The 23872-nt window shown below is 41.3% G+C and overlaps 1 protein-coding gene across 1 annotated transcript in view; it reads right to left on the bottom strand.

Annotated features, from left to right (window-relative positions):
* CHST15 (carbohydrate sulfotransferase 15) overlaps window positions 1-23872 on the bottom strand; it is a 49160-nt gene that overhangs the window by 5543 nt on the left and 19745 nt on the right. The window contains exons 3-6 of the mRNA XM_005154489.3: window positions 14011-15098; window positions 12920-13259; window positions 8765-8911; window positions 3412-3568 (exon numbers count right to left, since the gene is read on the bottom strand). Of these exons, the coding sequence (XP_005154546.1) occupies window positions 3412-3568; window positions 8765-8911; window positions 12920-13259; window positions 14011-14553 (1187 nt within the window). The 5' untranslated portion in view covers window positions 14554-15098. The remainder of the gene's footprint in view (window positions 1-3411; window positions 3569-8764; window positions 8912-12919; window positions 13260-14010; window positions 15099-23872) is intronic.

The following is a 23872-nucleotide window of genomic DNA, read 5'->3' on the forward strand; positions in this document are numbered from 1 at the left end:
TGGATAGAAACAGTCTCTATCTCAAAAGCTTAACGTTGATTTCAAAACCAACAGGGATGGGTTATAAGGAGGGATTTGTATATGATTACCAAGCTGGCCAACATCAAGAGCAGCAAGAGTCCAGATGAATGGTTCAGGTTTGTGCTACAGTGTCTAGTGCTGCACTCCCCAAGCAGTCCCACCTCTGCTTACAGGACAGCAGCACATGAGCCCATGCACGTTTGGAGCTCATAGGCGAGCAGAGCCCGTGCATCAGCTACTGCCATAAGTAGTAGGAATTTCTCTTAAGTTATGTCAAAGGAATATCCCCTCATTGCACATTTTTAGCCCAAGTTTTACAGTTGCTTAATATCACTTTAAAAAGATCATCTAAATTCAAATCCCTCTGCAGGGTGGTGGTGGTGAAACAACCCCAAACCTACAGGCAAGTGAAATACCTACTTTAGCATTAATCCCTGAAACCCTGATTAGACTTTTCCAAAGTAAACGTGGTTCAAATAGACAGAGGAAATGCCCTGACACAGCGTAAATATTAGATCTGCTGAACGTGGTATTTTAACTTTCCTTCAAATTAGGCTTAGAAACTCTAACCAGAACCAATACTGTAGGTATTGTTTGATGTTATTATTGAGAAGGAGTCATTTCTCCGAGTGTATTTGCAGCACAAATATTGTGCCTCCATAGCACCCACCTCTCACAAATCCTAGATATCTCTCAGCCTCTTCCAAAAAACACAGGTGTCTAAGGAATAACCTAATAAAATCCATTTATTTCAGTCTTATTTTATTGCTGCAGTAACCTTTTGTACTGCTCTCTATTTATTTTTTAACTTCCCTCGATGTCCACAGGTACTTAAAAATTCATCATTTAATTTGGGAAGTTTAGGCCCTAATCCAGTAAAGCACTTAAGCACAGGAACAGCCCCTCTGCACTCATTATTTATGTTAGCGTTTTGCAAGAACATGATTTTAACTCCCATATGAAACAAACAGATGCTTCCCATTCAATTTTTACCTGTGTTTTAAAAGAAAACCCATAGCAAACTATAGAAGATGAGGCAGAGACATCCAATCCTATGTATAGGAGTGACCAACTAAGAAAAAAGACTCTTTTTGTCCAGTTTTTCCCAGTCTGGCAAATATGCTTCAGTCAGCTTGCTTTAAATGAAAACAGCCCACTTCAGAGCAGAGGGAAGGTACCAGGTTTAGATCAACCTGGTTGAGCAGCCTATTTCAAAGCGATGCCCACCAGTCCTTGAGGACCACAACCATGACACCATGTGTGTCTCCTCTGCAATGGCAAACCTGGGGTCCCTCATGCTGTACCCACCAAAGAGCCACCCCATCAGTACAGGGTATGAGGTGGAGAAGCTAAGGTACAAAGCCAGCTGACTTCAACTAAATCAGTCACACAACAGCATCTCCTGCTTGCAGAGAAGTGTGTACATCAACAAGATCTGAGCTTGCCTGGCTTGTGCCAGGAATGACAGGACCGACTGCTCCTGGCAGACAAGATGAAAAGCTTCTTGCTGAGGGAAGTCAGCCAGCAGACATCACGTACAGCATGGGCCTGGCTGCAATTTCATTTGAAACGTTTAATATGACTGCTTAGAATTTCTACTCATCCATTAAAATAAATGCATCATTTTAAAGACTTGCTGACATCTGATGGAAAACTACGTTCTTGAAGACAAGCTCCATCTCTACAGGGCAGTCAAGATTTTCTATGTTTCTTTCCATCTGTTTTTAATTCTGGGGACATCTGCCTGGAAATAAAACCTTTGCTGATTAGGATTTCAGTTGTTCCAGCTACTCGAAGTCCTTAACCTCAATCACTATCCATTACAATGAAATAATGACGACACTGACACCCACCATCACAAATCTTGATGTCCTCCAAATATCCCCCACTGGGGGATAGCCCAAACCCTGTGCAGGTGAGATCAGACCCTGTCCCAGACCCGCCTATTGCATTATTGATGGAGTTGCCTGGGCTTCCCCTTCTGCCAAAGCTGCTTTTGCTCCTGCAGCTCAGATGAGCTATCAATAGCAAAGGCATAGGGAATCAAACAAAAAGCCACCAATTTATCATCAATAGAGCAAGTGAGATGAAACTGACTTTTTATCTCACCCTCATTAAAGCTGGCAAAGAACTGCACCCGTATTACAAAGGATGGTTAAAGCAATCAGGGAATTTGTTGGTAATTTACATGAGGAAGCCACTTCAGCCAGCTCTCTAGCACAGAATTACCACCTGTTAAATCCTGGGGTCAGGAGATGCCATTAGAAGTTGAGAGCTTTATTTCCTGACATAGGAGATGAGAAGCACTCTCACAGCTCTGCCTCTCCCCAGTAGCCATGTCCTATCACCAGGGAAGCTTTCCAAGGAGCACCCTTCTCTTCCCTCTGCCACTCTGGGCAGCTGTTGCCTCCATGAGCATCCCAATCCTGCTCTTCTCCCAGTGCTTGAGCTCACACCAGAGCCTGATCTCATCATCATCTGCAACCCCTTCTCCTTCTTGGTCATTTCTGGGGTTTTGCCCCTGAGCACTGACCTAAGTATCCTGGATATCCCTGCGGAGCTACAGAGAGAAGGAATTCACACCCCCTTGGTCTGATACTTTTGGACTCTTGCCTCCATGCCCTCCACCTTCCCTGTTGCCCTCATTGTTATCATCCTCTTTCAGACAAAGCAGTGGGAAGAAATGCATCAGAAATCTGGAGGAAGACTAGAAGAAAAAGTGAAATCCAAGTGGAAAAAAGGGCATTCCTGGCTAACCCAATGGAGAACCGAGAACAGCCTGCACCTTTGCAAAAGCAGGGCCTTTTTGCTGTGAACAAAGTCAGGAAGACCGAGAATGAACTCCTGTTGTCTGAACAAGCTAAAATTGCCCAGTAAAGCTTTATATGACTGTTGCACCAAGTGTTTTTAAGATTAAAATAGGTTTGTATCATTTGCTGACTGTGGAACTATCTGCAATCTTTGAACCAATTTGAACAGTATAACCCTTGAAGATACAAACCTTATTAACCTGAACTGAAGCACGTACAGGACCACACACTCAGAGACCTATAAATGCAAGTGCCATGCTCAGTCAAGTGAGCCCTGCTGAGAACCATATTAGCTCAGGTGATGGTGTTATATTGCATTTGGGAAGATATATATTCATTTCTTTTCAGGTGTCCACATGTGGCACTCACAGTAGCATTTACACTCACATGTCCCTCCTTAAAACACTATCACAATGCCAAAATACACAGAATAAAACCCCTTGGCAGCTCTTAGCACAAACCATGCAACTCCGTCAAATACCACGTGAACATTTATTTGCATCCAAGAGAGTGAAAGCAAATAAAACCATTATAGTAAGAAATTGTTGTTGCATACTTTAGCAACGTGATCCTTGCTCACCTTTCAACAGGGTCTCTCAGCATGACGATAAGTTTGGCATTCGGTTGGAAGGCATGGATGAAATCCTGGATTAAGAAGGGAGGTTCTCCTTCAGTACTGTTGTCATAAAAGAAAATCCAAGCGTTGTTATCCCACATTGTTGAGGCGCTGGCCTCCCCTGGAAATGAAAAGCATCTCTGCTAGTAACTCATTTCATTCCTTGTCTTGGAGTGGAAATGGCTGAATTTTGAAGTGGTGCAGATTGACCAAAATTGACTCACAACATACCTTAGTTGGTTTAAATTGATCTAGCTAATGCTACCTCCAGGGCCAGATCAATCACTCAGCCTCGTACCTGTGTGAATGTAGTGATGGGTAAGGCAGGTTTTCATGTAATTCCACCTGAAATATTGCTGTCCACTAACCACACTGCTTCCTGTTAGTGGTTAACACATGGAAATGTATTTGCTCTGGGCTGGAATGGACGCTCAGGGTTTTGGCACGTCCTCCAGTGAAGACTTGACTGCTGAAGACCTGCCAAGCTCTCTGTAGCACCCAAAGGGTTGGTTTTAATACTCCTGGTCTCGAGAAGTGACTGCTAACAAATAGTACAATTTGACACAAAGAAAAGAAAGAAGCAGAAACCACTACACTGGTGGATCAATAGTGTTTAGAACATAAACAGGAGAGCTGATGAGCACATGGGAAATGTTAAAATATAATGCACAAAGCAGCTGAATTGAGTCATTGTGGTTTGAAATATCCCTTCTTGAGAATATTCCATTATCGGAGCTTTTTTATAGAACTACAATTATTCATGTAGGTGAAGTCAAATATAACTATTCCCCAACCATTAGACAAAAGGTCTATAGAATAAAGAACACATTGGTTAAATGCCAGATTCTGACATCCTTGGTTTCTGAAGATGCTCACTCTGAATGTAATGCTACAGGGAGAAACACAGCCAGTAACGCTTGTGCCAGCACAAGGTACATGATGCTTCAGCTGCTAAATAAATGATCTGAAAGGATGTTTTGACTTGTGTAATCATCCCTGTCTTTTTAAGTAACACTGGCATTTATGTGGTATGCTACCTCTTAATAAAACATATAAAGAAGCTTTTCGGAAACTTCCACTCTTTGACAGTCTAAAGAGAGCTAGTTCTTGTTAATGAGGTTTTTCAAATCAAAAGGAATAAGATGAGACAACATGACTTCACAGACTTGCACATGACCTTGGACATGATTTCCCCCCTCCTTTTGTTTCTTTCTTGGGAAAGTCCCATAAAGATCTTCAAAGATGGCCAAAACAGCATGAAAAATATACTGGCTTCAAACTTCAGCTTGACATAATGCAATTCATTAATAAAGTCTGGAAGTTGTTAGAAAACACATTAATCTTCTGTCATGTTCCTTTTGCCCCTTTTCAGAAGGAGGAGATCAGGTCCATTGGCTAAAGCTGGGCATCCACAGCTTTTCCATTCTAAATCAATTAGCCAAAGGACTGCCTAGTCATCAGTGAGCTTTGACTTGTCAATTAAAACTCATTAGCCCAGTTCCCACACTGGATGCAGCAGAAACACAAAAGACTAAATATAGGACAAGAGCTGAAATAGCCATACCACAAAAACATAGTGCAGCTATTTCTGTGCTATCAGAAGATGGTATTGTTCAAATGGGTATGAGCATTTGTGTACATGGATTTACGGAATAGTGCATTCCAGGGATGAGAGTGACCTTGGAAATTCACTGCTGTATCTCTGTGACTGGAATGGCTTAACTGCTCCCTCAAAAAGATTTACCTAAATCATGCCAAAGAGTGAAGCACACAACCTCCTCAGGCCATTTATTCCACTCTAGGATAGATTGTCTGATCTTCCTTCCTGCTCCTCTGCTCTGAAATCTCTGATCATATCTGATGTACTCTTGGATTTATTCCAATTACTCTTATATAGTGACCAAATCTAAGAACATCTGCTTACACATGTGTTATCTAACTAAGTAGAATCAGTGCATTTACACATAAATGGGCAGATTCTCTTAACATCACAGATCAGACCACTCCATAGCTGCCACCATCAAAGCATTGCAGGCAGTACACACGGGAAGGAAGAACACAGGCACATAGGCCAGTCATGCTAAAGCATTAACAGGGACTCAAGGTGCTTATCTAATGCAGTTGGTCCAGGATAGCTTGAATTCAAGAAGACAAATCTTCCCAAAACAAGATGACTGTCAAGAATTAAGGGGAGGGAATAATGATAATTAGAAAAACAAACAGCATTCTGGTCTATGCTGGCTCTTATTATTGTAATTTCCTGAAGGAGCCAAAAATAATCCTAAAAGTGCTTGTTTCTGTTTTATAATGCAGATTTAATATCTGCAGAAACAACAAACCATAATAAACAAGAGATAAATTAATCACTGGAGCAATTATGTCAAATTACTGCACTATTTTCTCTTACGGACTTAATGAAGATATGAATTAGTAAATTGCCTAAAAAGTGGATGTATAACCTCTTTATTCAATCACTAACAGATTGACATCATATTGTGTTTTCACAAGACATTCCTCTGAATTTATCATATTAATGATCACAAATAAACAAGTCCTGCTCAGAATGCCTCCGGCTACATCAGTGCTGTCCTCTTTGGTGCATCTCTAAGCAGATATTGGGCTTTTGCAAGGGGAAATGCAATTGTTACCCACTAAGTATACTATCCAAAGAAGCTGAACTTCATGTAACCTGATGAACTACTTAAAGGTTTATCATTTTAATAACTTGGTTTTCTTTCTAGTCATCTGAAATAAGAAGATGGAGGATTCTCAGCAAACCTGATATACAAACATATTCATTTTAGACCACCTCTCTGTGTTTTACCAAGGTCATAAAAGACTGACTTAATGAGTATAATCATTCAGGACTTTCCCTGTAAACTTAATCAGAAAAGCGAACAAAACCTTAATGAAACAAGAAATGAGACAACAGGAAAACAAAACACAAAGTGAACTCTAGAAACAGCTGTAACAGGAGGTAAGTAATCAAAGATGTGCTCTGCCAATTAGATTAGTGAATTTAATTAGTGTAAGCACTTCACCCATGAAAGGACAGGAGATATTATTGGGAGGAGGAGGAAAATCTGCAGATGTCCTTGATGGCAACATTCTTAAGACCCCATCTTGTGAATATTTAATAAAGTGAATGATGGACTTAAATGGAGGCTGAGGAAGCATTGAACACTTGGAGCATTGTGTGCAGTTCTGCTGTCCTCATAAAAAGGACATGGAACTGTTGGAACAAGTCCAGAGGAGGCCACGAGGATGCTCAGGGACTGGAGCACCTCCTGTATGGAGACAGGCTGAGAAAGTTGGGGCTGTTCAGCCTGAAGAGAAGGCTGCGTGGAGACCTCAGAGCAGCCTTCCAGTATCTGAAGGGGGACTGTAGGGATGCTGGGGAGGGACTATTCATTAGGGACTGTAGTGACAGGACAAGGGGTAATGGGTTGAAACTTAAACAGCAGAGGTTTAGATTGGATATAAGGAAGAAATTCTTTACTGTGAGGGTGCTGAGGCACTGGAATGGGTTGCCCAGGGAGGTTGTGAATGCTCCATCCCTGGCAGTGTTCAAGGCCAGGTTGGATGAAGCCTTGGGTGCCATGGTTTAGTGTGAGGTGTTCCTGCCCATGGGTTGGAACTGGATGATCTTAAGGTCCTTTCCAACCCAAACCATTCTATGATTCTATAAAGGTGATTCTAGCCAAGTCTCTGTTTAAACAAGGTAAGAGTCACCATTTCAACATGCCAACAAGAGGTTACATTTTTTTGGTTAGAATAAGACAAAACCAAGAAGATTCTGAGGGCAAGCAGCAAAAAAACCATGTCTCTGTTTCCTGCAGAATAAGGACTTCAGGCCTATTTGAAAAGTCTCTTTTCAACAGGGAACTGTCTCTTGCACAACTCCTACTTTCATGGAATGTGTCTGTCTTCCCTGGGAAATTCTGCAGTGACAGAGCAAGCCTGGTCAGACTCTGCCCTTCAGCTTTCTGGTGTTAGACAGCAAAGGCAGAATTTAGAAACTCCTCCTGATTTTCCCCATGGGCACTGTGAACTGATGGTACCATTGATGGCAGTGGATGAGCACAGTGCACTGACTACTGTGTGCCATAGAAAGCAATACAGAGCCCTCTCTAGAGCCCAATTTAACCATGGACTTCCATAAGGTACAATATAACAGCATTCCTAAACCACTTTTAATGCTAATCAGGTGATTTAATATCAACTGAAACTGTAAGATTGTCTTAAAATCATATCCTGTACCTCTAGCTTCCACATCTGGAAAGAAATACCATGCAAGATAGCTCCAGGTTGACTCTGTATGTTCCTGCTCTTGAAACTTGCATTATCTTTGCTGTTAACAAAGCAGTTCAGGGTTTTAATCATTCTTATTTTAGTCCACCACAGGCTACACAGACTGATGACTCAAAAAATAGGGTTCCTTCTTCCTATGTCTATCTTATGTAGGAGCCTGAGAAAAGCTGCTTGGAGCTATAACTATCTCCATTCAGCTACAGGGTTTCTACAGCAACCATTGTATGTCATAAAATCACAATTAGTCTGTTATACCAGATGCATTGCTACAGCATTTGAACCTGATGCTACAACCCCCTGACTACAGGCAAACCCCTGTAATGAAAACAAAAACAATGTTTGATGGAGTCACCAAGATCATTCTCACTATTTTTCGTTTGGTTGGGGGGTTTTTTTAAGACATAATTAAATGATGATGTTCATTAGACATTCACTGCTTACTCAGGCATCTTCTAAGGATAATCACAGGTTTAACAAAGCAAGTAACAACCCTCAAGGAAAAGACAAAAATCATAAAATGGTTTGTGTTGGAAGGAACCTTACAGCTCCTCCAGCTCCAACCCCTGCCACGGGCAGGGACCCCTTCCACTGGAGCAGCTGCTCCAAGCCCCTGTGTCCAACCTGGCCTTGAACACTGCCAGGGATGGGGCAGCCACAGCTTCTCTGGGCACCCTGTGCCAGCGCCTCAGCACCCTCACAGGGAACAGCTTCTGCCTAAGAGCTCAGCTCAGTCTCCCCTGTTCTGGCAGGTTCAAGCCATTCCCCTTGGCCTGTCCCTACAGGCCCTTGTCCCAAGCCCCTCTCCAGGTTTCCTGCAGCCCCTTTAGGCACTGGAGCTGCTCTCAGGTCTTCCTGGAGCCTTCTCCAACATGAACAAAATAATAACTTCTGCACTAATGTCAGGGGCTCTCATTCACATGTGGGACAATGCCCCTCTCATGCCACAGGTGAAAACGCTGCCAGCCTGGAGCTACAGAGTTATATTCCAGAGGGTTACTTCCCTTACCGATTACGATGTTGTTCATCTTGCCATGTTCTTTTGCTGCTTCACTCTGCAGCACACCCTGAATCTGATGCGCTGCTAAGTCAAACAGATCAAGGTAATCTTCCACTGGGTAGCGATCATGAAATCCATCCCTCAGACGAATGATTCCTAAAAACAGTGAAAAGAGAGAAGTTTAAGGCAGGGCAAGATTAACCACTGGTGTGACCCAAGATGGCTTCACTGACATGGCTGGCACTGAGCCAGTTAACATCAGCACAGAATTAGACTGATGAAGTGTAACACTCAGATAAAAGTGCCAATAATGAAGTAGCTGAGATGGGAGATGTTATACGATTAAGCCATAAATTCACAGAGATAGGAAATATCTGAAGTGTTCTGGTTTATGGTTCCTGCATGAATAACTTGCATTTATGTTCTTCTAAATTTAGCTTTTGGAATGAATATAAAAGACCAGATTCCACTTTCATGTGCACCAATATAAATTGAAGTAATGTTAATATTGGACTCCCACTAGATTTACTGTACTGAGATTGAGAACAGGCTCTGGTGCCAAATATGCAAATCAACATGCACTTATCAAAATCAGAAAGCTGTGTAATCATTCATGGTTTTCTCTTCCATAAGTATGAAAACAAAGCTCCACGATAGTGTTTTATTTTCCCCCTCTCCTTCCCTACACTCCGGGGTGTGTTCAGTATCACCTGCTCCATGCATTTCTCAGCATCTTCAGCTACATCTGTGATTTTTATACTTTTTTTCTCACTCTTCTATCCAAATCTAGTCTCACTTTTCTATCTTGTGTACATACTCTCCATGCCTATCTTTGCTTTCTTGCTTCTTAACACACCATAAGAGTTACTTAAGTGGACAGTGGTCAAGGACAATATTGGGAAGGCGACAGGATAGGAGGAAACCTAAGAGTATAGAGCAGGAATTCTCATCTCTCTCTTTCTTCTTCCTGCAAGGCCACTAATTATCAACTACGTGAGAGGAAACCTCAGCAACGGAGTTATTTTGTCCATTCCCTTTTATTTTCCCCTTTAGAAGAGTGGGATTTAATGAGGGTAGAAGAAAGCTCAGCAGTGAATTATGACTTGTTTTGAGGGAAGATAAAAATAAAGTACACTCGTGGTGCTACAGAGAGCCTTGGTCTGTTGCCACCCCACTCACGGGAATAGAAACGGTGGCTACGAGCCAGGGAAGAGAGACAGTCATGCTGGGACAAAGTCCTGTAGAGCATCAACCATCCCAGCGGAATGGGAAAGTGGTGATTTGCGAAACAGGGCTTCCCATGGAAGGCTGGTTAGCTTCAGCTGGAATTAGGCAGTCTCATGAAGATCCACTGAATCAGAGGATGCCACAGAACAAAGAGATTTTCTTGTTCAGATAAGTGTTACAAAGTAAACCGAATTAGTAGCCAGGAGCATTAGAGTCATATTCATTATGTGGCTTATAAACGGGGTTGTCTCAGTTTCACTTGTCATTCTATTTGTCATATTCTCTTCTTTTTTCTTATTGTATTTTTTCAATAGTAACCATTAGCTAATGCACTGATGAGGCAGAATGAAAGGACAAGACACCAGAGGCAAACTTAATCTTTCATTCTCGATGGCAGACAGCCCTAGATGATGGGAAGGTCATCTCCACAGATCTCCCTCCCATGAGATCACGAGCTCTGCATTCTTTCCTCATACTTCAGCTTCATAAAGTCACTTCAGAAAATGTAATTATGCAAAGAATGTTCTCTTCAAGGCTCTGCACTTGTCCCCAGTGGCTGACCACAAGACCATGCAAGTGGAGAGTTCGTGAATGCCAACACAGAGGTAGGAATTTATCCTTATTATGAAACTATATGCACTCCAGCAGGATTCCTTACACTCTTCTGCATGTTTGGTAGGTCCAGTTCTGAGCTTTAGCGAGTCCAGTCTTGCTTTGGTGAGGTTAGAAAACACTACCTCCTCCAATGTTAATTCCAAACATTTAAGTTGAGGCTAGTGTAGGTGTAGAGAACTATTCAGTATAAAGGATTTCAGCTTAACACATCAGTTCAGCTCGCCCTTTCCTGCCAGCACTCTCATGGAAGACAAACTCTTCCACAGCTGCTTTTGCTGACAGTCCCTACATATACATGGCATTTGAACTGGAATGTGTTCAAGCCTAAAATCCCTTTTCTTCACTGAACTGACTTATTCCGTTCAGGTCAGGAGGTAATTCTTATCATTTATCTTCAGTCAGCCCCTGACTGTGATGAATGAGTGTTTTCTAATGGGGCTCCAGGGGACACCACAATGCTTCTCTTGCTTGACTTTGACTCCTCAATTCCCACTACTGCTGCCTCCAGTGTCTCCTAAACTGGGATAAATTATCTCAAAACTGCATTTTCATCATACTGCTTTAACTCTTAGTTTATAACAAACATTTATAAAAGGTCTAAACCACTTATTTTACCCATTTTCTTATGGCATTCACAAGGGAAGAAAATACAGACTCTATGAACACAGGACAAGCATGAAATCCTGGCTCTGTGGCTGAGCTCTCCTCCTCACTGAGCAATGAGGAACAAAGCCCCATCTGCAGGAGCTCAGAGGCTGTTCTGGGCTCCAGGACACAGGGAAATGAGGTGGAAACGGCAACACCACATGCAGGAGAAAGAAAGAACTGAAGGTATGACCCCAAAATAAAGAACAGAAGCAACACTGCAGGTGCCCTGGTCCCTCAGACAGTGTCTGTCCTTGCCTTTAGCCACAGCACTTCGTCAGAAGAGTTTCTCATTTCAAAGAAGCTTAGAAAAGCACCAAAGGAAAGTAGTGATACAAAGTCATCAATTGTCTACCCCACAGAGCTAGGTTTTAACTTGTTTCAAAGGCAGTCTGCGGTAAAGCATCAGCAAATGAGAAATAGAAGTGAAAATGTCACATCTTTCCCTTGGAAATGGTAATATCACTGAAAAACCTGTGATCTTTGATACCAAAGTCATGCAACGTGAGGGCATAGCAGCACTTAACAGCTAGACCAAAGAGTGGGAAAATCCAAAGCCTGGGTGGAATACAGCAAGAATTATATGGATCTGCATTTAGAGGAATGCAATAAGCACATAGAAGTCTGGAACTGAAAATGAGTCTTCTGCATCTCATCTGGTCTCTGACCACACGACTGAGCTTCCTTGGCACCCAGGGAGGACAGAGCAAGAAGGAGATAAACCCCTCAGCTGGATAAAACGATGCTCTCACCTCACTGCCCTCAGACACCCTTTGAAGGTGCAATCATGAGGGGTGGATGAGTTTTGCTCCAGCAGGCCATAACCTGAGCTATTCTAGTCTGCCTTCAGAAGTGAAGGGTCACTTCATGAAATATTGATGTCACCCAAGAAAAGAGCATCAAAAATACATGCAGGTTCCTTAGTGTGAGACAGCTTTCTCATGCAGAGCATCTCTGCTCTTCAGTGCTTGACTAGAGCTGCAATGCTAATGAAGTTCCTACTACAAAGCACAGTTGTGTTATTTACTGAACCGTAAGGACTGAAGCCACCTACTTTTCAAGTACTGGCCCATCTTTTATGCATGTCAGAAAGGCTTTACAGAACTCTGCAATACAAAACTATCACTGCTCTTCTTTATATCTCCCATCACAATCGAGTTGTTCCTCTCCTGCTTTTACAAGTTCACAGGGTTGGTTTTATCTAATGTTTTTACTTTTTCTCTAGGTTTTCCAAATGAAGCTGCATCATCTCAAAAGAAACAGACTGAAGCATACTGAGCATTTATCATCTGGATTTTCCAAAACTGTTCATAGAATCATAGAATGGTTTGAGTTGGAAAGGACCTAAACATCATTTACTTCCAACCCCTCCCATGGGCAGAGGCACTTCCACTAGAGCAGGTTGCTCAAAGCCTCATCCCACCTGGCCTTAACACTGACAGGGATGGGGCAGCCACAGCTTCTCTGGGCACCCTGTGCCAGCGCCTCAGCACCCTCACAGGGAACAGCTTCTGCCTAAGAGCTCAGCTCAGTCTCCCCTGTTTAACTTTTAACTCCAGTGAGTTCAAGGGAAGCCAATACAGAAAAAATCCATAAGCTTCATCCCAAAAGTATACAAGAAATATCAAAGTTTAATAGAGACAACTCATCTGGATGCCAGGGGACACATTTACTTACCAAACCTTTTTCTTGTCCACCAGTGAGGCTCTTTGATTGCTGAGAACCGAACATCAGGGTGCAGCCTGAGCCGGTCATACAGGTCCGTTGTCCCACACTTGGGCTGGCCAATGATGTAGAAATGGGGGAGGCAGCGCAGGCGGTAGTGCTTGTCCTTATAATGGTACAAGTGGTTCCAAAATACCTTCCTGAGGTAATCAAATATGGTTCGAAAGCGCTTTGAATACAGTGCATAAGAGTTTGTTGCATAAGGATCTGTGGTTGTGTTTCCTCTGTACTCTTCATACCAACAAGGATTCTTGCTATTTGGAATGAATTTATTAGGAATTACTGAAAACATCTGCAACATAAAGAACAACAATTTCAGTCAAGGCAGCAAAAAGTTAACAGTCAGACTTTTCTAACTTAGCACAGTAAGACAACACAATAAAATCACTATATGGCCATTTTTAACCCTTATTTTGTTAACTATAAAGATAGCCTATTTCTTCTGATGACACCAGAACCAAATCCCCTACAAACAGTTGGATTAGGAGACAAGCATATTTAGAAATCCTTTGCTTTTAAGGCCAAAAAGGACCTCAATAATCCCCCAACTCCCCTGTAACCCTGGATTTAATTTCTAAAGGCAACCACATAATACTCAAACCAAATTATCTCCCAGTTTTTAACTCTAAAGTACAAGGTTTGCAATGACTACATTTTCAAGGAGGCACACAGGTAGCCAGTTATTAGAAAGGCTCTTTCTTCATTTATCATTTAAGTTGACAGGCAAATTTAAGTCAGAATGATTTTGCATGAGACAAGTTGAAAATTCAATGAGATCGTACAGCTGTCGGAGAGCTGCCTGGTTTTTGTTTTAGGTGTCAAGGCCGTTTACATAACCCACCTATTTTGCCCATGACTCAGAAAGACGTGATCTACAGCATCAACTTTTCAGCTGGTGTTAACCAAGAGGCTCCAGATGGTGTAAATCACTACATGAACATCTGAGCGGTCTCATTTGCTTTTATATCAGTAAAAGATGGACCCAAAAGTCTTGAAATAAGCAAGTATAGAGCAATCAAAGACACACGTCAATTCACACTTACATGTGGCTCTTGTTTCCTCAGTTCTTCTGAATCAGGGCGCTGTCTTGTTATAAACTCTATCTTTGAAGTAATAGTGTCAATAATTAATTTAATGCTTGGATAATCCTTTACGTATGAAATATTCATTTTGGAAGGCTGGTAATGGTCTTTCATGTCACTAAGGCTTTCATTGTCCATTAAGCTTGGATTGCTAGTAAAAGCTCCATAATGGAAGGGAGACGGTATTAACAAGAGGCCATGTTTGGCTCCAGTCAGTATGTAGGATGCCATCACTAAAGTCATTATAATCAACCCAAATATCAAGCTGCATAGCTTCCCCTTCCTCAAACAGAAAACTCCATTCCAGCTTTCACTGTGATCAGTCCTTACTTCCAAAACTGCAAGCAACTTCATCTGCTTGCTATCGGTGTACAAAGGGATCTTACTTTCTTCTTTGCAAACAGGACACTTCTGGTTATTATGATTAGGTCCACGACATCTGAAACACTGTCTGTGCAAGTCATTTGGTAACAAATGTATGCAGCAATTAATGCAATACCTCATTACTACTGTTAAACTCCTGTATTAATGAGCCAAGCACTGCCATGAAAAGGTTTCTGAAGCATATGAGTCATCTTCTGTAAATCTGAAGTTACTTAATTCCTTGAGTTTACAGCAATTAGTTCCTGATTACAACTAATCAGCAATGCAAAAAGACAGGTTCAAACCAGAACAGGTAAAAGCACTCAAAAAGTGACATATGTCCCATAAAGAAAAAAGCCCAAACCAACAACCCACACACAAAAATAGACGTAGTGTGGTCGTGGTTTCCAAGAATTTGGCTCAGCAAGAGGAATGTGGTGAAGGAAGAATTGCCTACAACAACCAGCTCAAGTTTTTCCCATCGAACAAAATGAGAAGAAAGAAAAATTGTTACGTGGTGTGAAAATATGCAAGAAGTAAAAATAACTCATTGTCCTCTGGTTTACGCTGGAATGGGCAAGTATGGGTAGAAATTCCCAGGTAGTCTTAAAGCAAGTGGGTTCCAAACTGGAGTGCTGCTACTGGAAGCGCCATCTTCCCAGAGACACAGATTTGCAACGTACAACCTAAAAAGGCAAAAATACACATATATATACACACAGAACAGCAGACAGAATATCTACATTCACCTTCACTCAAAGCCACAGCGAAGTACCAATCTACTTCAAGTAATTTCCCAACTCTATTTGAAAGATGACTTCTATTTGCCAAGTATATTAATTACAGCACTCACGATATTAAACCCAGGAAACGTTTGGCTTCAAGTTCAACAGCAAGCTGCCCTTTCTTTTCAATCACCCATCTGCTCACATCAACAAAGAGCTGCTACCACAGGTAACAGCAGAGAATCTCCCTCAGCTACTCACTAAGCTATCCAACAGATCTCAGTTGCTTCTTAAATATGGAAGCATTTTTGGGCAGTGTTCAGTAATACAGGTTCAAATATTTACACTCTATCTGTAGCTGGGGACCTTAAGTTAACTGTCTTGAAATGGAGTAGAACCCTAGTTAAGAGCACAAAGGATAAGGTAACAGTCTCCTTTCAAGTGTGTAAGATAAAAAGCCAAACAAAAACCCCCAAAGCTACAAGTAAAATTGAAGGGATTGAATAATAGACATGGGCAAAGGCTCATGAGAGGATCTCTGGATTCCGGACCAAATGTTTCTGGGATGGGAGTAACCACGCACTGCAATGTACTTTATGCATTACTGGCCAAACACGTTTTGAAAACATAGTGCTTGATAAAAACAGGAAATGATGTTACTTAAATAAAATGTACCAACACTGCTGCAACTTCAAGGCAAGACCCTGGATCCAGCAAATCCTCTTAATGGTGGGCACTTTAGTACCTGACAGGTGGTGCAGAAAACATAGGAAGTGATGTTCCCTTGCTACAAGGCATGCACCATGGGCAGGGACTTGAGCACTCATGGGTCCCATGAAGGTGTCCACATCCACACAGACCAGGGGCTAAAGCAACCTGCACACACGGTTTGTGCCATCCTCCTATAAACACTTCAATACCATGGTGTCTTTCTTACAGCCAAAAGTAACCAGAGCTGTTCTAAAGTATTTGTGGTCTTGGTTTGAGCACATCCGTGCTTGAGTTTCCAAGCAACATTCAGAGCAGAGATACCTGAAAATCACAAGTCATCAGCTTAAGGATGGTCTCACTAAAGCATTTTTATGCATAGTTCCTCTAGAATTTCTTTTTCATGCCTTATAAACACCTTGCTGGTACAACACACATTTTAAGGTCAAAATCAGCTTCTCTGCTTTGGGAAGCTAGATTATCAAACACAAAAGTTCACAGATAATGTTATCTTCTTCCATATACTAGAAAATACTCCCATTTTCTAAAATTATTTTTCAGAGTGAATTAAAGACAAGAAATGTTTTAAAATAATCTTGAATAATCAGAAGCAAACCAATAAACTGGCATAGGATGAGGAGAAAAAATATGGGGAAAACCTAAGGGTAGCAGTAATGCTCTGACAGGTAAATCCTGCTTTGGTTTTTGTCCCTGATAAAGACAGAACTTCCCTTTAGCAGCTGGGAACAATGACACTTTAAGGCTGCAGTGCTGTTATGCTCCTTGTACATTCCAATGTGAATGCAGGTGAAAGCAGCTATCCAAATCCCCTCTCAACACCTCCATTTCCTCAGCATCACCCAAGACCTGGTTTGCTACAACCCAGTATTAACCTGAGTAATCACCCTGAAGGTTCAATGCACACAGTTTTAACTGCAGGCTGATTAAGAGGCTCAATATTGCCTCTGAAGAACAGGACTGCCCCTTCTACATAAAATACAACATCTTAGTGCAGATAAAAGCAGCAGCTGAAGGAACCAGAAGAATTCAGAGAAATAAACTTTGCCTGGCCAGAACAGAGTCTTTTGCCCAGAAGACTAAGGATGATTAAATATTAATTAATTAGAATTAATTGTTAGATTAAATTCATCCATGTTATAATTAACTTTGCCAGACCAGAGAACAGCTCACTGCTGTATGGGATATCTAAAGGTCCGACATTCACTTTTACTACTTAAATGAAAATACATTTTCAAAGTCACTTTAATCAAAATATGAAATAGAAAAGAGATTTGACAATTCACACTTAGAAAAGTCAGTGCACTATCACAGTAACAGCAAAACATCTGCACCATTATAACTCCCATGTGGGTACCTTTGTCCTATTTTAAATACACCTCAGTAACCATGCACAGATTTCCTTCTCATTACTTTTTTTGCCAGTGGTTCCCTCCTCTGGACCCACAATAGTTGTTCCTTCTCTATAAAATTCCATCTTTCTTTTTAAGGCTCAGAAACAGCTTTTCTCTGCATTATTTCCAGACATCTTTCTGTTTTCCCTCTCCTACAGTGCTCTTCATCCCACCCAAAACAATCTAACTCAGTTCATCCTTTTGCACACTTGTGTCTTCAGCAGAATTCTTCCTATCATCTGACTTCATCCCTTGGTTCCTGAAAAAGAGACTTACTTCTGAAGTGCACGTTTGTGTAATGTCCAAGACACTAATAACAAAAATAATTTCTCCTGACAATACAGAGTGTACAGAAAGGGTCCTCTGAGTACTCCTACAACACATAGAATCATAGAATAGTTAGGGTTGGAAAGGACCTTAATATCATCCAGTTCCAACCCCAATGCCATGGGCAGGGACACCTCACACTAAACCATGCCATTCAAATCATGGAAGTACAATCATTAGAATCTTAGTATAGTTCAGGTTGGAAAGGACAACCCCATGTAATGGGACTCATCATCACTAATGAGTCACAGAATTTGGCAATTTTGCCTTTAGCTCTCTCAACATTGACTTTGAATTCTTAAGAAACATTGCTATAATCCCATATAAGAAGTCTTCATTCATTTATACAAAAGCATCCAGATCAAATGGGGCAGTCACTTCAGATCCAGCATTAATCATCCTTATTCTACTGCGTTTTTTGTAGGAGACAAAGTGCTTCTGTACAATTGTTTGTTTTCTTGATGTTTTTCCCACCTAACACCGTCACTGCTGGAGCATTTCTGCAATCAGAGCAAGCACGCTGTGTCTCAAGGACTCAGGAGTCGTTATTTAGATACTTTATAAAAGTATTTGCCAAATATCTTCCTACAAAAACTAAGGTTCATTTCCTTAATGAGCTCATTCTAGAGCAGACAGAAATCATTGCTGAACCCTTACTCTGTGGTAAACCAAAGTGAAAGAAATCAGTGTAAGACTTCTTAAATAAATGAGTCTTAAAAACTTCTCTAAAGAAATGGGCCTGAGATGATTCTGATGAAAGCTTGAATGACTGAAGAGACAAAATTGGGTTCCTATTGTGCAATATTAAACCCAGAGAGTTTATGCTTTCATACACGTAAAATGAAACCCCTCCTCATAAAATGTCCAAAAGAAAAACTATGGAAACAAGCCAAGATTTAAGGCAGGAACAAACCCTACAGTTGTCCAAACACCAGTGATGGCCCTAATGGCTGGAGAAGAGGACAGGAAAGGGAGGTCCTGAAAAGAAGTAAAAAGCTTACACTTTTCAAGGGTACATTTGGGGCAGCAATAAGACACCTGAGCAAAGGTTTTCAAAGAGGAAGCAAAGGAGGCAGGAGAGAAGTGCTGCCAGGACAGATTCGGACATCGTCCACGGAGGTAATAGAGGAAAACATGAAAGCAGAGATAGTTCCCAAAAAAGACTATTGAAAAGAGGGGATAGAGATAAAAAGGGAGATGAAAAAAGCACCTCTTAACGATGCATAAACAGACTGCAGGTCACAGTGGCAACTATATAAAGATCTGGTAACCAGAAGGTACTCTATAGCATCACTTCAACTAAATTTATCCTGTGCTACATGTTTGTTTTCATGTAATCCTTCCACTCTGAACTCCTCCACTTGACACCCAGTGAGTATCTCAGTATTCTCCCAGCTCCTTGCTGTTTATTTTGCAGTTACTATGTGCTGTCTGCTTAGAAAAAAACATAAATCCAATTTATTTCCAGTTCTCTTCTAACCAGCATCTGAAATTGTCTCAGTGACACTGATTGAGAGGATTTATCTGATGTGGTCTCACAGAATCAGTTCAAGCCCTGTGTATTTGACATTCATTCTCAGACTTTGAAAAAGAGCCATCAGAGATACATTCATGAATGCAGAGCACAAGAGCTTAGCAAAACCACAGAAGATTCACTGTCCTATCTCATGTCCATTTTGATATTAATAAAATGAGCTGGAATTTACTGAACCTTTCCCAGCTGCCGACATCTCTCATGAAACTCCATTGCAAATATGACAAGCTCAAGGAAAAAACACGTTAGCTACATCTTTGACACCTGAGGAAAATGCTTTATTGGGAAGCTGCTATAAGGCGAAAACACTATGGTTAGGCTATGGTAAAACAGAGATCTTCATCACACCAGTCAGGAGGGGAAATGTAAAGTTTCACCAGCAACTATAACCACCAACTTATGCATACACACTACAACAGGCTGCTTAATTAGATGATCAGTTTGATGATCTACTACAGGACAATATGACATAGTACTCAGCTAATGGAGACATCATTTTTATTGTTTTTAGTTGCAGGCATACCATTTTACATGCTTTTCCATGGTCATGTTCATGTAATAAAATACCTAATCAGAATAAACACATAAAAGTCAGGACATGATTCTCTACTACCACTGTCTTTTTAGCCAGAAGCTTTGAATACATTCCCTAACTTTTCACTGTGGAATGAAGGATGCTCACAAGAAGGCCAGGATCTTTCTCCACCATAAGCAGCCCTCATTTTCCTCATTCACTCCAAGAAATCAATGTATCTATAGCATCTTTTTTGCTTGTTTTTCCATTCAACATTTCCAGCAGTCACAACCACAGCCACAGATATACTTCACCTTTCTTGTACTTCAGTACTGAAAGCAGAAGGATGTGAATTGCAGGCAGCAGGAAGGTTATGAGATTTGAGTTGGCAATAAACATTTATGTCTTTTTATATTTTAGTTGCAAACTGCTGTCTGTTCACTGCCCGAATATTGCTCTCTACACAACAAGCAGTGTCTTTGTGTATTGTTGAATAATGTAGCAAGTAATTTCCTCTTGCTGAAGAGAACGGTGAATTATTTATGACCATGTCTATACTGTATGGTGTTTGTCTGTTGTACATAACTGTATACCAGCTCTAACCACAAAGCAGAAATCAACGCAAACCTTTTCAAGCTCCTGGGCCAAAAGCAGCCCTCCCTATAAAAATGAGGATTTTGGGGAGTACCTAAGTAGGAAACATGGGTATAAGAGATGGCACACAGTGAAATGGGAAAAAAATTATGAGCTACCTTGTATTTCAAGATACCCCTGCTGAAGCTAATGGGATCAGATTGAAGCAGTTTCAAGTTAGCAAATATATTTATATGCAACAAAGAACTTAATAGCAAAGAGGTGAGACCTTTAGTTGACAGTTTCCTTGTGCAATGCCTTCATTATACAGGAGGAGGAAGAGTTGGGTGCCCTGCATGTGGGATAGAAGGCTGACAGGTACCACTTGCAGGTACCACAAAAGTGAACAGCGGGATCTTACAAGTAACTACTGAAAATGCAGTATCCACCATGTCCTACTAATTGCCATACAAGAAGCTAAATAAAGTAGAAAGATAAATTCCACCAATAATAAAACATGTAACTTTTTTCAGCATTCACATGTTTTTATTCCTTATATAGAAAATATTTAAAATTCTATTTTATGTATATTAAATAAACATTTCACAAAATTCCTCCCCTTTCTCTTCAAAGACTGTAAGGGAAGACTATAGTCAAAATGGATATAGAAGCATAGAACCATTTAGGCTGGAAAAGACCTTTAGGATCATCAGTGCAACAGTCAGTCCAGCACGGCCAAGTCACCACTAAACCACATCCCTAAGTGCCACATCTACGTGTCTGTTAAACACCTCCAGGGATGCTGACTCTACCACTTCCCTGGGCAGCCTGTTCCAGTGCTTGGTAACCCTTTTGGTGAAGAAATGCTTCCTAATATCCAATCTAAACCTGCCCTGGTGCAACTTGAGGCTATTTTGCCTTCTCCTATTGCTTGTTACTTAGGGGAAAAGACTGACAGGCTATGAAGAGAAATTAGTTTCACATGTTCAGTCATACAACTAAAATTCTCCTTTACAAATAGGGTAAAACACATGGAACAGATCTTATCTGCACACACATCTTCTGGACATCTAAGTGTACCACCTAGTTTCAGGTCACCAGCCTTAATATTTCATGTGCTTTCCTTTAGTTCATAAGTCTTTAAAATGAAGACAAAACAAACTTTTGCTTAGTAATCTTGAGGCTAAATTTTATACTAGCCTTGCTACTTTTAGTCATATTCAGCTTTTCCTACTAGCACATGAAAGAGCGACATGCTGTTAACCCATTATAAGCACACTTCAAGCACACCAGTAACACAGTTCTCAGCTTGATGTAGAACAGTTCCTCTGGTTTATGGCAGTGGAGCTACAGCACTTTATTTCTATTCTTCACACAGTATAATTAAAATGTGGGACTCATTGAGGCCAAAATATTAATGCATTTGAAAGATGGTAGACAATTAATGAAGAATAAATCTATAAGCAGTTGCTATCCTCAATTCCCAAAAGCTAGGAAAGGATAGGGATTGGAGAAATCTATTAATACCTGTTCTAACACTCACTGAGCATCTGTTACTGCCCATGGCCAGAGGCAGGAGAGAGGAATGGAGGTATCTCTGCCAGGTGATAATTTGAGCTAAAAATGTCTTGTTGGGCAGGTCACAGCCCAAAATAAGGATGCCTAAGACAGAAAATAACCCAACAACTCTCAGGTTAGATGAGACAAAGCCCAGTCAAAGCACGCCCCACAGCTACAGCTCCCACAAGCAGGCTTTGTAGTCTCACAAAACACATCCTTTTTCTTTCTATCCGTTTGCCTATTGCCACTCCTGCCATACATCACATTAAGGGTTTGTATGTTAATGTGCTTGTTAGAGCTGAGAAAAAATAAGCACTTTTTCCCAAGGAATCTTATTACTTCTAAGCAAAAGTAAAACCGTGGAACTATTAATATGTGGCAACACAAGAGCACTTCATGTTCTTGCTCTGTTGCTTCCTTTTTAAGGGATGACTCTCTCCATGTAATGAGAAGTTGCACAAGAAGATACTTCAGCTGAAGCATCCCCCAAAGCAGACATGTGGAACACGTCCCCTGCAGCAGTTAGCCCTTTGCCCCCCTTCTTTTTTAAATGAAAGCTACAGCTCCTATAAAAATAAGGATAAGCACCTTTAGCAAAGAAACAATCAAAAAGGATTAGGCAAAAGATAATATTGCTGGAGCTCATCTGGTCAGTAACTTCTTTTAACTGACAGAGAGTACATTTAGATTAGAGATTAGGCAGAAGCTGTTCCCTGTGAGGGTGCTGAGGCGCTGGCACAGGGTGCCCAGAGAAGCTGTGGCTGCCCCATCCCTGGCAGTGCTCAAGGCCAGGTTGGACACAGGGGCTTGGAGCAGCTGCTCCAGTGGAAGGGGTCCCTGCCTGTGGCAGCGGTTGGAGCTGGATGAGCTTTAAGGTCCCTTCCAACACAAACCAGGCTGGGATTCTGTGAGTCTGAAGGACCACACAGCTCCTAATTTAATAATATCTAATCCCATTGTCTGAGGAACAGCTGTGTTGTTTTATTCATATTCTCCTGTTTTCACTAATCTAGATAAATAACCTCACTGCCTAAGTGCCTTCCCTGACAGATTTGTGTAATTCAGGTTCTCAGTTTGCACTGTTAATGTTTTCTGGAATCTCAGAGCAAAGCTGATCCCCACCCTCCATGAACACTCCAGAAATGAACTTCCCTTTGGTAACATTTCTCTGTCACGAGCTCCTATGAAGATGGAGCTGTTACTAGTCACAGAAGGATGTAGGTCTCTCAGTAAAATGCTGCCCACAGCCATACCATACCAAACTTCCCATGACTCACATGAAGAGGAATGGAAACATGAAAGGGCAGAGTGATGCTGGTAGCAGAAAACCTTCATCAAATTCTCACATGTAAAAAGAGAAGCAATATTTAGCAGCAGTGCAGCACAACCACTTAATTCCTCTTCCATCCCTCCATCGCCCTCTGCAACATGGCCCATGGCAGCAGGGACCACCTCTGTCCCTGTACAACAGCAATTCCTCAACCCATGCAGAAGTTCATGAGCTCTGGACACAAACAACCTGCAAACTTTACCATTATGGGTATATTTTAGCTATCAAGCTTACTGGAAATGATAACAATTGAACCAGACTACAGGCTGTACAACAGTTTTGTTCTCAGACGTGGCCTTTTCACGGCAAACAGAAGTGTTTTTACAAGTGGAGTGAGGTATTTGTACAGTGTGAGGAAGTTCATCCTGTCAGTGGGCAGGTTGTACCATAACAGTAAAACAAAAACAGAGCAAGTAATAAAAACCTTAGCTAAGAAAAATGAAAACGAGGTCGGAAAAGGAGAGGAATAATCGTACGTTTTCTCTGCCCCATTTATTGCACACGTTTGGCTGCTCGAGTTAACATTTTGGGAAATAAACTTTGCTTGAACTCACAGTTATTTACCTCAGAGAAATCAAGGAGCTGCCAGAAAGAAGATATGTCAATAAAATGAGAACCATGAATCACTGACCTCTGCAAGAGAATCAAACAAAAAGCAACGGCCGTGGTTTAGAAAAGCCGCAGGACTCAAGGCAAAGCTCAGGAGCCTCCTGCAGACTGATGTAAAGCTCCTCTCTTTGCTTAAAAATGCTAATTAAAAACACTCCCAAACCAATA

The sequence above is a fragment of the Melopsittacus undulatus genome, chromosome 4 (assembly GCF_012275295.1).
Source record: "Melopsittacus undulatus isolate bMelUnd1 chromosome 4, bMelUnd1.mat.Z, whole genome shotgun sequence".
NCBI classification, from domain to species: Eukaryota; Metazoa; Chordata; class Aves; order Psittaciformes; family Psittaculidae; genus Melopsittacus; species Melopsittacus undulatus.